The sequence below is a fragment of the Fundulus heteroclitus genome, chromosome 9, assembly GCF_011125445.2.
Source record: "Fundulus heteroclitus isolate FHET01 chromosome 9, MU-UCD_Fhet_4.1, whole genome shotgun sequence".
Lineage (NCBI taxonomy): Eukaryota > Metazoa > Chordata > Actinopteri > Cyprinodontiformes > Fundulidae > Fundulus > Fundulus heteroclitus.
The window spans coordinates 36,529,814-36,543,566 of record NC_046369.1 but is presented as its reverse complement, the minus strand read 5'-3'; the positions used below and the strand labels follow the sequence as shown (position 1 = coordinate 36,543,566).

General features: G+C 40.2%; 1 protein-coding gene across 1 annotated transcript; it reads left to right on the top strand.

Annotated features, from left to right (window-relative positions):
* The first annotated feature begins 7,518 nt into the window (after window positions 1-7,518).
* si:ch73-389b16.1 lies at window positions 7,519-9,890 on the top strand. The gene is made up of 2 exons (XM_036141599.1): window positions 7,519-8,322; window positions 8,409-9,890. The coding sequence occupies exons 1-2, from the start codon at window positions 8,142-8,144 to the stop codon at window positions 8,624-8,626; spliced, it is 399 nt and encodes a 132-aa protein (XP_035997492.1). The 5' UTR covers window positions 7,519-8,141; the 3' UTR covers window positions 8,627-9,890.
* The last annotated feature ends 3,863 nt before the right edge of the window (window positions 9,891-13,753 follow it).

Here is a 13,753-nt window from a genome sequence, read left to right as displayed (position 1 = left end):
ATTTTCCGACTTTTAATTTAAATGCATGTACTGGGTTAGGCAGGGAAATCTATTGGCCAGCCCCACCAAGATTTTTTTCACCAGCCGCCACTGGTCTCCACCTGCATTTGACACAAAGTTATGATCAGCGGTGGAGTATAATCAAACATTTTGCTTTTACTAATAGGAGACAGCAGTTAATTGCACAACGAGAATGATTCATCTAATGCCATCACTATATCTGGATGGCATTACATTGGCCTCTGGTAATAAAGTAAAACCCCTTGGTGTATTTTGTGACCAGAAAAGCTTTCCTTCATTCACCTCCACAATATTGCCAAAATTAGAAATATTCTGTCCAGGAGTGATGCTGAAAATCTAGTCCATGCGTTTGTTACTTCAAGGCTGGACTATTGTAATTGTTTACTATCACAAAGTCCACACAATGCATAAGCTCATCCATAACACTGTAGCAAGAGTTCATATTTCTCTTATTTTAGCTTCCCTTCATTGTCTTCCTGTTAAATCAAGAATAGAATTTAAAATTCTCCTTCTCACGTATGAAGCCCTTAATAATCAAGCCCCATCATATATCAGAGCTCTGATTACCCCGTATGTTCCTAACAGAGCACTTCGCTCTCAGACTGCAGGTCTGCTGGTGGTTCCTAGAGTCTCTAAAAGTAGAATGGGAGGCAGTTATGTAGTTATGCTGCGATAGGCTTAGGCTGCTGGAGGACATCAAGATCTATTTCTCTCACTCACTGAGTTTTCCTACTGTTCTCCAGTTTGCATTGTTTGTTGTTATTTCAACTTTTAACCTAATATTCTCTCTGTCTTTTTTCTATCTTCTTAGTAGTTACATTTGGCCTAGCCTACTGTTTAGCTGTGATACCATTATGGCGGGCAGATCATCTGCCTTTACCATATAACATAGAGAGGATTTCAGGATCAATGTGTATGTGCTTTTTGTGTCTCTGCTCTGACCTTCTCTAACCCCCAGTTGGTCGAGGCAGATGACCGTTCACACTGAGCCCGGTTCTGCTGGAAGTTTTCCTCTCAGTTAAAAGGGAGTTTTCCTCTCCACTGTCGCTTCATGCTTGCTCAATATGAGGGATTGCTGCAAAGCCATCAGCAATGCAGACGACTGTCCACTGTGGCTCTACACTCTTTCAGGAGGAGTGAATGCAGCTTGGAGAGACTTGATGCAACCTGCTGGGTTTCTCTAGATAGGAAACCTTTTGACTGATCTGTCTGAATTATTAGATTGAATTGATTTTGCAAAGTGCCTTGAGATGACATGTGTGTATTGGTGTTATATAAATAAAATAAAATAGAAAATTGGAATTGATACAGAACAACAGAGCTGGGTGTAGCACAGCTGCCTTGCTTTATTCCTCATAGAGACAGGAGGATTTAAAGATGTCTGCAGTCATTGTCAGGAAAACTGGATTTAACTAAGGAGTAATTTAGAGTGTAGAACGTTTAAAGAGTGCCATGGTGAAATGCTGTAATACTGAGTACCCTGAAGCTGTGAGTGGGTAGATGGAGAAAAATGTTTCAGTAAGACAATGAACAAACAGCAAGTTTCGTTGCAGAGAAAACACAGAATGACACAGGCTATAGCGTCTGGTTTGAAGCTCAGCTTTGATTAGGTTAAATCTAATGCTAAATTAAAAGACTCCCAACACTTGAGGTATGCCTCTGTCTCTAGAAAACATCTACAGCAACATTTCTTCTGCCAAATTTGATTCATTGGGGAAAAGGATTTCTGTATTACAGCCTATTGCCGCTCAGTATCTCATGTAATAAAATTTATGCTTGGATGTGAATGGGTAACACTAAAAGCACCCACATTAATTAAATGTTGTCTTACTCAGACCTACATTTCCGGTTTCTATCATCAAACTTGGAGCTCATCACCATTAAAACCTGTCGAAATACCAGTGAAAACATACAAAGGGCTGCTCAGCAATTATACAGGGAATAGACTGCTGTCCATCCAGTGAAGCCCTTTTCATTGATTATTGAGAAAGGTATGAAGAATTTTTGACATGTCATGAAAACATGAAATATTCATAAAAACAGACTGACAAAAAGAACCATACTGGTGCATGTATTGGACATGCAGCTAACCAATACATTTCATGTCCTTACTGTATAAACCAGAACAGTCTGGTACTACGGGCTTACTCAGCAGATATCACACCTCTCTTCACTGAATGACACGATTTGGGAACTTGTGTCAGCTCTTCCAGATGGTGAAGTCTCTTGGTATGTCCCCCTCAGAGATCTTTCTCATATCCCGTACAGTGGAGCGCATTTACTCTGCAGCGTCGCTGGAAATCTGCAGCCCAGCTTTAAAACTGCCTCACAGATGGTGTGATAGCATGGCTCTCAGTGTATTTTATGTAAATGTGATGACTAATGTTTTCTCCATGCGTCTGTAGAATAAAATATTATCAAGGACGGCCCACTCATATTTCAGGTTTCCGACTGAAGAGCATTTTGCAGATAAAGATAAACCTGTAATAAACAAAATGATGTAGAGCGCAGCCGGGTGAACAGACATGATAGCAGAAGCTAAACTATTTTCAGTAGCAGTGCCAAGTTATATTTGGAAATAAATGAAGTTGTTTGGCGTCGGCCATGTAGATTTAGTGCATCACGTGCAGCTTGTTTGTAGAGCAAATGAGGTCCATCTAGCTCCAGAGAAGAAAGTCTGCAGCAGAAGGCCATATGAACCAGATCCAGGCATGTGGTGTCAGGAACATTCCACAATGTGCTCAGTCACTGTTTTTCCCCCTAAATATATAATGAAAACAATGTTAAAAAAGGGACTTGTCACAGTTTACAAGATAAGGGATCCTACCACTAAAACAGTTACACATAAACTAGAGAGTATAAAAAAAGCTTTTGAGAAATTTTACCAGACCCTGTATACTCAACCCTCCCCATTTGATTCAGCTAAAGTAGAAGAGTTCTTGAACCGACTAGATCTGCCCTCCCTGGGGGAATCACAAAATGGAAAATTAATAAAGGAAATATCAGTCGAAGAGATCGATAAGGCGATCTCCTCCCTGAAGTCTTCTAAGTCCCCAGGGACGGACGGGTTTCCAGGGGAATGGTATAAATCGTTTAGGGAGCAGTTAATTCCAATGTTACATAAAAGTTTTAATTTTACCTTGAGGGAGGGAGTCCTACCTCCATCTTGGAGGGAGGCCACGGTCTCAGTGATTCCAAAAGAGGGTAAGGACCCAAAGGAATGCGGATCTTACAGACCTATCAGTGTTTTAAACCAAGATTATAAATTATTCACAACTATTCTAACCAAAAGAATGGAGGAAGTGATGCCTTTTCTGATTGATGAAGATCAAACCGGGTTTATTAAGGGCAGACAAACTCAGGATAACATAAGGAGAACCCTTCATACTATTGAACATATAAAAAAGGAGAAAATTGGAGCTGCCCTACTTAGTATGGACGCAGAAAAGGCATTTGATTCGGTGGGGTGGGAATTTCTCTATGCAGTCATGGAAAAATTTGGTTTTCATGAAAAGTTCATTAAAGGCATTAAAACATTATACACATCCCCCATAGCCAGAATTAAGGTAAACGGGGACTTGTCAGGAACTATCCACCTACAACGTGGCTGCCGCCAGGGCTGCCCAGCCAGCCCAGTGCTCTTTAATCTCTATATCGAACCTCTTGCTCAAGCCATAAGACAGAACCCCATCCTGGAGGGCATCACAATAAAAGGCATAGAACATAAAATATGTCTTTACGCAGATGATGTCTTGGTCAGCCTAAAGAATCCAGAGTCGGGTATTCCAAGATTAATGGATTTCCTGTGTGTGTATGGAACCCTGTCAGGCTATACCCTTAATGTCGATAAAACACAAGCCTTGACATTCAACTTTGTCCCATCGATGGATCTTAAAAACAAGTATAAATTCAACTGGGACTCTACCTTTATTAAATACCTGGGTGTGAAATTAACAAAAGATTTAACACAGTTATTCTCAGAGAATTATGTAAGTATTAATTCCCGGATAAAGGAAGATCTGGATAGATGGACCTCCTTACCCCTAGAACTGGGTAACAGAATTCTGACAATTAAGACAAATATCTTACCCAGATTACTCTATTTGTTTCAGTCCTTACCCATTTGTGTCCCTGAGAGTCAATTTAGAGACTGGGATAAGTCGATATCCCGCTTTATCTGGAATGGCAAAGCTCCCAGGGTCAGATATAAAACTTTACAGCTGCCTAAATGTAGTGGGGGGATGGGCTTGCCATGCCTTAAAGACTACTATTTAGCGGCACAAATAAGACCACTGCTGCTCTGGTGCAATAAAGACTATTTTGCGAAATGGAAAGAGGTGGAGTTATCACTGTCGGACAGACCTTTACAGAGCCTATTAGCAAACCCAATCTTAGCTAAAGAATATGATATCCAGAGCCAGTGGGTTAGATTCTCTATAGAAATTTGGTTTGGCCTGGTGAAACAACTTAATATTCAGAAAGAGATTAGAATTTTAATGTGGCCAACCCTTGACCCAGATTTTAAACCAGGTATGAGTGACGGAGGTTTTACCCAATGGGCGAGAAAGGGACTCTCCACCTTATGTCTTCTAATCGAAGACCAGGATTTCATAGACTTCAAAACCATCTCGGACAGATATGGTCTCGCCCGGCAGGATTTCTATAGGTATCTCCAACTCCGGCACTACTTCGATAAGAACATTAAAGGACTATTAGAGCAAAATATATCAAGTATCACGAAAATGTTTTTCAAAGCCTATAATTCAAAACTGTCCAAAAAGATTATTGGTGATCTGTATAGACATATATCGGACCTAAGAGGCCACTCGACAAACTATATTAAAGAAAAATGGGAAAAAGAATTGGGAACCGTAATTACTTTTGAAGACTGGACAAATATAATTGACACCCAAATCTCCACTACGTCCTCACAACTGTGGAGAGATTTCTCCTGGAAAAATTGCATTCGATTTTTTATAACACCAAAGCAAAAGTGTAAACAGACTGGACAACAACCTGTATGCTGGAGAAGTTGCGGACATGGTATGGCAGATCATACACACATATTCTGGAGTTGCCCCGCTCTTAAACCCTTCTGGAAAGAAGTCCAAAGCACAACCAGAGAAGTCTTGCAGTACAACTTTGATTTTACTTGCCTGTCATTCTACCTAGGTAACATGGACACTGAACTACCAAAGAAAGACAGATACCTCTTAAAAATTTTCATGGCAGCGAGCAAAAAAGCCATAACAAGAAGATGGCTTAATATGGAACCTCCCACGATTAATCAGTGGAAAGCCATAATTAAAGACATTCAAACTATGGAACTGCTAACCTTTAGTCTTAGATTACAAAGGGACAAAGGCAACGCCCTCTGGGAAAAATGGAATATCTACACCACAAGACAAGGTGATAACCTTCCTTAAGGCTTTGTATATTTTGGTTTAGGAAAACAATGACCATAATGCTATAATCAGTGGCGACTTACTCGCAACCCCCTGGTTTCGGTTGTGTGTTCTTATGTTCTTAGGAATGTGTGTATGCGTATAAGTACAAATATGTTCGATTAATATGTCTACTTAGACACGTAAGGGTATGTGAACTCTTGCACATTCGTGCTCAGATGCACTGGCTTATGTGTACATGTTTATTTTCTGTTCTTTCCATTTTTGTTGTTTATTTTCTCCTTCACCAATTTGGGCACATAGTGGTCAGCACTTTAATAATTGCCTGCCATCATATACATACCCTGACAGTCTTTGTACTGATGATACACATGTTCTGTGCAAAAAACTTGAAAAAATAAAGTTATAAAAAAAAAAAAAAGGGACTTGTAAGAACTCGGTTCAGTCTTAACTATCCAATCCCATGATAATGCTTTAATAGTGAATTCGCTAATATTTAGGGTTCTGTTCAGAAAATAGGGGCCCCTGTTTTGAAATCATATCTCATTTGATTTATTCAACAAAACGACCGGCACCACATGCCCTTTTTAATAAAGATGGTATTTTTGTTTTGGTCTCTTCCCCCCCCCCCCCTGTGATTTTTTTTTTTTGCATGTGATCAGCCTGCAGAAGGAAGGTGGCTATAGAGAAAGAGCAAGTCACCCGGCACAACAAGCAAGAAGCCGCAAATAGCCTGGGAGGGAGCTGAGTTTCCACAGCAAAGCAGTAATAGCGCAGGATGATTAAAACTCCGATCAAGTCAGTTCCTGATCAGCGGAATCAAAGGACAAGTCTATGCCCCATTTGAGCCTGTAAATATGACTGAGAGGAAGCCTCTGATTAGTGTCTGTAACCCTTTTGAACTGACTACCCGCAAATCCACAACCCATTTATTGAAATATGTAATCAGACAAATAGTTTGGATCTTAATTTAACAGTGACTCGAAGTGAGGCAAACATTTTCTCAATGTTTTTTTTAAACATTTCCTTATGGCATTTAGAAAAGAAAGACAAATCTAAAATGTGATGTCAGCAACGCATTCATAAAATGTCCAAAGAAATCTTAGTTTTAAATGGAATATATAACAGCACATCATAGTTTACTGGCCGAGATCCTGTATTCAGTATGGAAACAAATATAAATTGCTATCATGAAACGTTAAAGGGACACTGTAGGATTTACTCCCACCTAGTGGATCGCTAAATTAATTGCAAACAACCAAAAAGCACTCTCTGGTGCCTTACCATTAAGCACATAATGACTACCACAGAAGTATAAATGTTACAATGTACAGGACAAAATACGGCTCAAAGAAGCGTACAGTCGCCTGCTGTTACTGTAAGACTTCTGTGAAGAATAACAACAACTTATAAGTGTTGCATCGGAGCTCGTCCAGTGTTGGCCAACAAACAAACTAGCCGTCTCTGCCGGGAGGACAGCATAGTAGCTGGAGTACACCGGCCTCTTTCTAACATAATGGCAAAATAAACTTTGTAACATAACAATAAACTGTTATGTTATATTTAATTAACTTACCTTTCCAGCAGAAAGCTGCAACCTTTGCATCCATTTTGAATCCCAACTCCCTCATCAATTTTCTCCATGACAGTCTATTGGCGTAGCCGACATAGACTATAATTTTCTCCCGGTTGTTACTTCTTTTTCTTTTCTTGGTTACTGTCTCTTCCCTCTTGCTGGGCAAAGAGTATGAATGGCCCTCAATTTCAACAGAAACAGCGACTAAAACAATCTACGGTCGTCTTTGCTTGTTTTCTCCTCCTCCTCCACCAGCAACACGTGTTACTATACAGGTAAAATGCATAAGGCTAGCAAGTTTGTCCCCTTTCTGTTAATCAAAAATGGATGTGCTACATGGCGTCTTCCATTGGTGCACCGCCACCTATGTATTCATAAACTACTCATTCTAAGCAATGAGAACGGTTTCATTTTTGATGTGAAATATTTATGAAAGCCACACTAGATATTTGCTGATAAAAAGCCAAATTAGTTCCACATGGTCCCTTTTAAAACTAGGATTTTAATTTCCCAGACCTTGTCTAATGGAGCACATCTTTCTCTCTTGTTCTTGTATTGCTTGTAGCTGGAATCAGATTTTAGATTTGTTTCTATTGTTGCATTCAGTTCAGGTGACCCCCTCACGAGCTGATTAGTTCTTTGTTGTTTAAAAAGGACAGTGCAATACTTTATTAATTGTGTCCTTTTGTCACAATATTTTCATTTTTTCCTCTTTTCCAGCATATTGAGTTATTTTAAACCCTCCACTTTCCTCTTTGCAGCCTCTGACTAACTGAGAGAATGATCTGTTTCCTTAGGGCTGTGCAATAACAGTCTTATGACTGGCTAATTGTAATGTTTTGTACTAAGAGAGGCTGTGTTCAGATGACCTCCAGGCATCTGCTGAGGTTATGGACTATAAAAAGCTAAATACCACCAGCAGAACAGCTCAGCTGCAAACAAACCAGTATTTCATGTGTGCCTGCAGTTGTAAGGGAGGACTGAGCTGCACGGAGGTTCCAAGTTAAGAGCGCTTCTCGATGCTAAAACCCCATCTTCCAGGTATCTTCTCTCTGTCTGGAGACCAGGGAAGCTCTTAGCTGGGGAATTGGAAGTGATTTGTTGTACCAGTTTTAAAGATTAGATTTTTAGGCTTCGAAATGAGTAAGTTTAATGGCGAGCTGACGCAGAGGGAGCAGGAGATGCTGAGAATCCGCCGGGACAGCGACACCAAGGCTACTGAACTGGCTAAGATGGAGAAGATGCTGCAGCAAACAAAGAACATGCTGGAGAAGAAGACAGATTCCAGTGTGGAGAGCAAGGGTTACCAGGAGAACATGGGTCTGTATTACAAACTCCATGTTGGACATCTTATGAATTCTTGGTGTTTCCGGTGTCACATTGTTATTTTGTGTTGCCTGCTGCAGTGGAGGACCTGGAGGAGAGGGTGCGCAACACCAGGCGGTACAGGAGAAACTCACTCCACCACACACAGATGCTGGAGAGCCAGATGAAGACGGTGAAAGGCGAGCTGGTGGGCACGTTGGACCATCTCCAGGAGCTGAGGAACGTGCTGCGCCGTTCACAGCAGAAAGCAGAAGAGCGCAAAGCGGCCATGGAGAAGCTGGCGGCGGGTCTCAGGTGAACAACCTCCTCTAGAGTCAGCTTTTCACCATTTCTCGCTCCAACACCAATCAAAATGTTCATCTTCACGCAAGGCTGAGCATAAGAGCCCATCTATTTCCACGCCCAGCTGTACACCAACACAACTGAAGAAGATGAGACTTAAGCTGCTTTCACTGTTTACATTATATGCAAATGTTCCCATGGTCCCACACAGCAATCACCCCTGTTTATTTCTATAAAATAGATAGAGCTATGTGTGATAAACAACAATTTACTAGTCACTTAAAGTGTTGAAAATCTAGTGTTCCCCAATGTGATGTCCTAGATTTGTACCATAGCCAGGTTCTGTTGCCTGGTCTGTTCCCTGAAGACAAAGAAGTGTGTTGTGGCAGAGATGCGATCAGAACCCATTTAGTCTAGCCTGTTTCCCACTGTGTCACATGCTGTGAAGAGATTTCCTCCAGAAACTCTGACTTCATCATGACAATCATGCTGTATGAACGGTTTGTAATCCTGACGGAACGATCCTTCCTCAGTTATTGTCTCAGCATGCTCATAACAAAAACCGTTGCCCTACAAGGGATTGGAGATTGTTTTATAGGTTTGTGCTGAAAAAGCCCGTGTAATAAAGCAGCAGAGATCCACCTTATCTATATTGATTTATTATTTGAAATGAGAAAAAGACAGCTGATTAGAGGCAAATTGTGTTTGAGAGAACTTGATGAGGCTTATCTATGGAGGCATGGTGGATGTTCTCCCCTGATGTTCCCACAGAGGGCGCTAGAGACTTCTCAGAAATCCGCCTGGAAGAGAAAAGCAGAGGAACCTTTTCACTGTTCCTTTGTATGAACCTAGATATAAAGAAATCATGTGTTTAGAAGAATGTTTGTGTTTGCAGGTTATCAGAGGAAAGCCTTTTCCCCCACTTTTACATCTCATATAAATGCGGATCAAGTGGAAAACAACAACTGTTCAGGGTCCTGTGTCATATTGTGGGAAAACTTTTGGCCAATCTGTCTGTATGATGTGATTGAATTTGACTCTGTAAAGTGCCTTGAGATGACATGTGTTGTGAATTGGAGCTATATGAATAAAACTGAGTTGAATTAATTTGGATTGAGTCATGTTGCAGTCACAGACTTCAATGCATTTTATTGGAATATTATGTTACCGAAGCAACACAAAGCAATAAATGATATTGAAAGAAGGATTTTTCCCCCAGCCAAATAATATATATTTTTAATCAAAATCTGAAATAAATTTGTGTCTTGCATTTACATCCAGTTCCCTGTGTCAATACTTTGTAGAGTCCCATTTGTGATGTTTGTCTTCAGTCCCCTTTGCTCTGCTACCCCTAAATAAACCTGCAAGACTGCAAGCTGCTGCCTATAGAAGTTGGCTAATTGGCAAACAGAGCTCGCCTCCGTGTGATTTATTCTCAGTATAATTGCATCGGTTCTGTTTCTGGCAACAGAGATTTATTAAAGTGGATAAACAGCATCTTGATGTTTCATTGAAGTTTTAAAAAGGGATAGGTTATAAAACCAAAACCAGCCGGACGTGGGCCATCCACCTAAACTGGATGGCTGGGTATGGTGGACATTAATCATAGAAGCAAACAAAAGAAAATTCATGGGAACTCTGAAGGAGCCATTTAGATCAACATCTTAACAAACCTGACTTTCATGGAAGAAGGCTAAGAAGAATGGCATTTTTGAGAAAAGCCACGAGAACCCGCAATCTGCAGCTTTCCACAAGCCATGTAAGGGACAAGAAAGTAGGAGAAGGTACCCCAGAGAAATGTCACCACAATGGATCTTCCTGGTGGGATTAATTCTGAACATCTCCTGAGCACACTGGTCTATTCACCGGCAAGGACCGCGTCACAAAGACATAAGATTACAAATTTATGGAAGGAAGGGGTCGAGGAGATGAAAGAGAGGATTGGTTTCATCTGGGGAGACTTGCTTGAAGGCTTGGGAGGATGAGACTTAATGTATTTTTTACGTGTCCATTAAGACTTGCTGTCTTAATGCCAAAGATATTTACTTTCACAAGTGGAGTATTTCTGCTTTCACTATAGTGCTCTGCTTGATACATATGCGAAAAGCTTTACTGGATATTATTTTGGGATTATTTCAAGTTCAATGGACGGAGAAACGGAAAGATAAAAGTGAAAGAAAGGAAGAGAAAAAGATGAGGCAAAACATTAAAAGGTAGAAAAGGTGACAAAGATAGAGCAGAGAAAGAGAGCACAAGGTAACATCCTCAGAGTCTGCCTCTACACCAGCAGAGCGAGCAAAACCAACCAAACAAGTATCAGTGGTACAAACAACCACTGAAAAATACCCAGTATTGTTTAATACAAGATGTATTTAGTGACAGCCAAATGATGAATCTGTTACCACCTGGATCCAAGCACCTGTGGGTGTTTGTGAGAGCATGCAGTCTTCAGGAAATGGATCATTCCAGAGCCCTAGCCCTAACCTTCACCCCCCCCCCATAAAAAAGCAGAAAATGAAAAAAAGGAAACCAGAACAGAACTTACAACAGAGAGATGATGAAAAAGGTCGAGGAAATAAGGATAAGGGTGGTGGGATGAAGCACAGGAAGAGGGATAAGGTGAGAATGTGAACTGAGGGAAAGGGAGAGTGGGGCTGAGAGAATACTTTTCTTCAGAAGAGACAGGGAAATGTTTAGATTTAAAATATTCACTAGTTAGAAGAATCAAATGATGATTTATTGCCATGCTGGTGAAGAACCTGATGACTTGCTGAAGAGGTAACTCAAGCATTACAGTCAGTTGTGTCGGAGCAAAGACACATCTAAAGCATGCAGGATACTTGGCCGTGAGGGCTGGAGTTGGAAACCCCTGATTGATCCAGAAACATGTTCATGTGTTCGGACTGGCTAAAGTCCACACCTTAATCTGACTGAACTCTGTGAAAACTTATTTCCCAGATGTTTCTCCTATGTGCCAGTGCTTGAGCTATTTTGCAAAGAAGAATGAAAGAAATCTAGATGAGCAGAGGTGGTAGAGATATACCTCAACACCCGTACAGTTGTATTTATAATGAAAATGATGTCCTACTTTATGTTGGACTAACTAATGCGTTCCCACTAAGATACTGAAGTCTGAAGTTGTGTAAAGAGGTGACAGAATGTCCATAATGCTCTCCAACTGTCCAAAGGACTTTATAGATTAAAAAGTTAAGTAGCAGCTAGGTGTTCATAAGAGGGAACCCTTTATAAAATCTATATTTTGACAGGTAGGTGCTCTGGAGGAGTCAGCTGGGTTTTATCAAAACAATATGGAGTATGTAATGCAGTGATTATCTGGAAAAAGGCAGTTGTTGATTCCTAACCTGACATCTCATGGTCGTAAAGCAAGGACTGAGCAAGTTTGACTGGGTTGTCTGGACGTTTTGCTTGAGGGCAGAAATCACCTTTGACCCCACTTTTGTAAAATTTCCTCAACGTTTTGAACAATGTAATTTGGTGGATACTGCAAAAGTGACAATGTTCGACTGTTAGTGCACAACGGCACATTTTGAGAAGTTCAAATACAGCAAATCAGTCCAAACAATTCAAGCAGGATGGTGATTGGTTAATGATTTGGGCTTGTTATGCTGCACCAGGACTAGCACTTGTTCACTCGTTGTACAATTGAGCATGAACTCCTCTGTTTACTGAAGGATCCTCCAGTCAATGTCAGGTAATCTGTCCAACTGCTTAAAGTTGAAGATAAACTCCTGCATTAAGGCATTTGTAGTGCTGTGGAAAAGTGTTTGTGTTCATACATATTTACTTTGTTTTATTGTCACACTTAAATGTGTCCTGACAGCGAATAAATCTTAGCCCCAGGAAAAAGATAAGCTGAGTAAATGCTAAATGTGGTTTTCAAATGATGATTTCAGTTTTTAAGAGAAAAAACATCATCCAAACCATGGGTCACCAACATGGTGTCCACATGTACCAGGTAGCCCCCAAGGACCATATGTGGTGCCCACAAGCCTGTACAAATAAAAATAGCAACTCTCCAGTGAGCTGCCTTTAAATGCTATTTTATTCAGTTACTCTTCCTTTTTACTCCTCATACTTGTATTTACATAGATTTAAAAGTGACAAAAGCATTAAAAACATGTTTATATTATGTTAAATTAAGGTGAACTTGGACTCTTGTGGGTCAGTACAGGTAGCCCTTCGTATGACCTATGAAGTAGCTCTCAGTTTCAGTAAGGTTGCTGATCCAGGCCTATATGGCAATATGTAACCCTTCTTTCACCCTTGGAAACAACTGTTATCAAGTGTTTCTTATACCTGGTGGTGAGTGTTGTGAATCACCATGAAGGAATTTTGGTGCACACTTTCTTCGCTGAATTATTTCTTATACAACCATGCTAGATTTTTAAGCATATTTTTGACCCATTTAGGGGTCTACTTGCTGAAGCCCTTTGCATCATGGTGCACAAACTGATGGCTGAACGTTCTCCTTCAGCATTTTCAGGTAGAAAGCAAAATTCATCGTTCAGGTTTTGAAGCAGCAAAATAGCTATCCCGGTCCCACTTCAATGTTTTGACATTTGATTTACTTTTTCTTTTTTTTTAATGCTGTTTTTGTTTTCATCAGGCGTAATGGGACACATACCGTCCAAAAAGCTCCACTGTTGCAGCTGCTTTAAAATGTAGGTAATTATGTAACTAAGTATAAAGTAAAGTTAATTTATGAAGCACCTTTCACAGATCAAACCACCACAAGGTACTGTACAATCAACCGATAAAATAACAATTACAATTAAGTACTGATAAAGAGGATAAACTAACACAAAAAACTCATAATGTAAATAAACATAAACAGCTTGTTTAAACTTAAGACAAGTCTTAAAACTGCATTTTAAAAGAGACACAAAGTCAACTAAACGTAGCTCTAGAGGTAGACTGTTCATCCTCCTTGGTGTATTGGACTGAATGGCTCGGTCCAACTCCCAACAAATGAAATCCTTGTTTAGAAACAGCCTTTTGTATCTACTCAAGCTATCTTTTCCTGATATTAAAATGTGTTTGATTTGAAGTGTGATCTGTAACAGGTCAAACTGTTGTTTTTTTCACAACAATGGGTCTCAAACATGGCAGCAAATCAACAAGT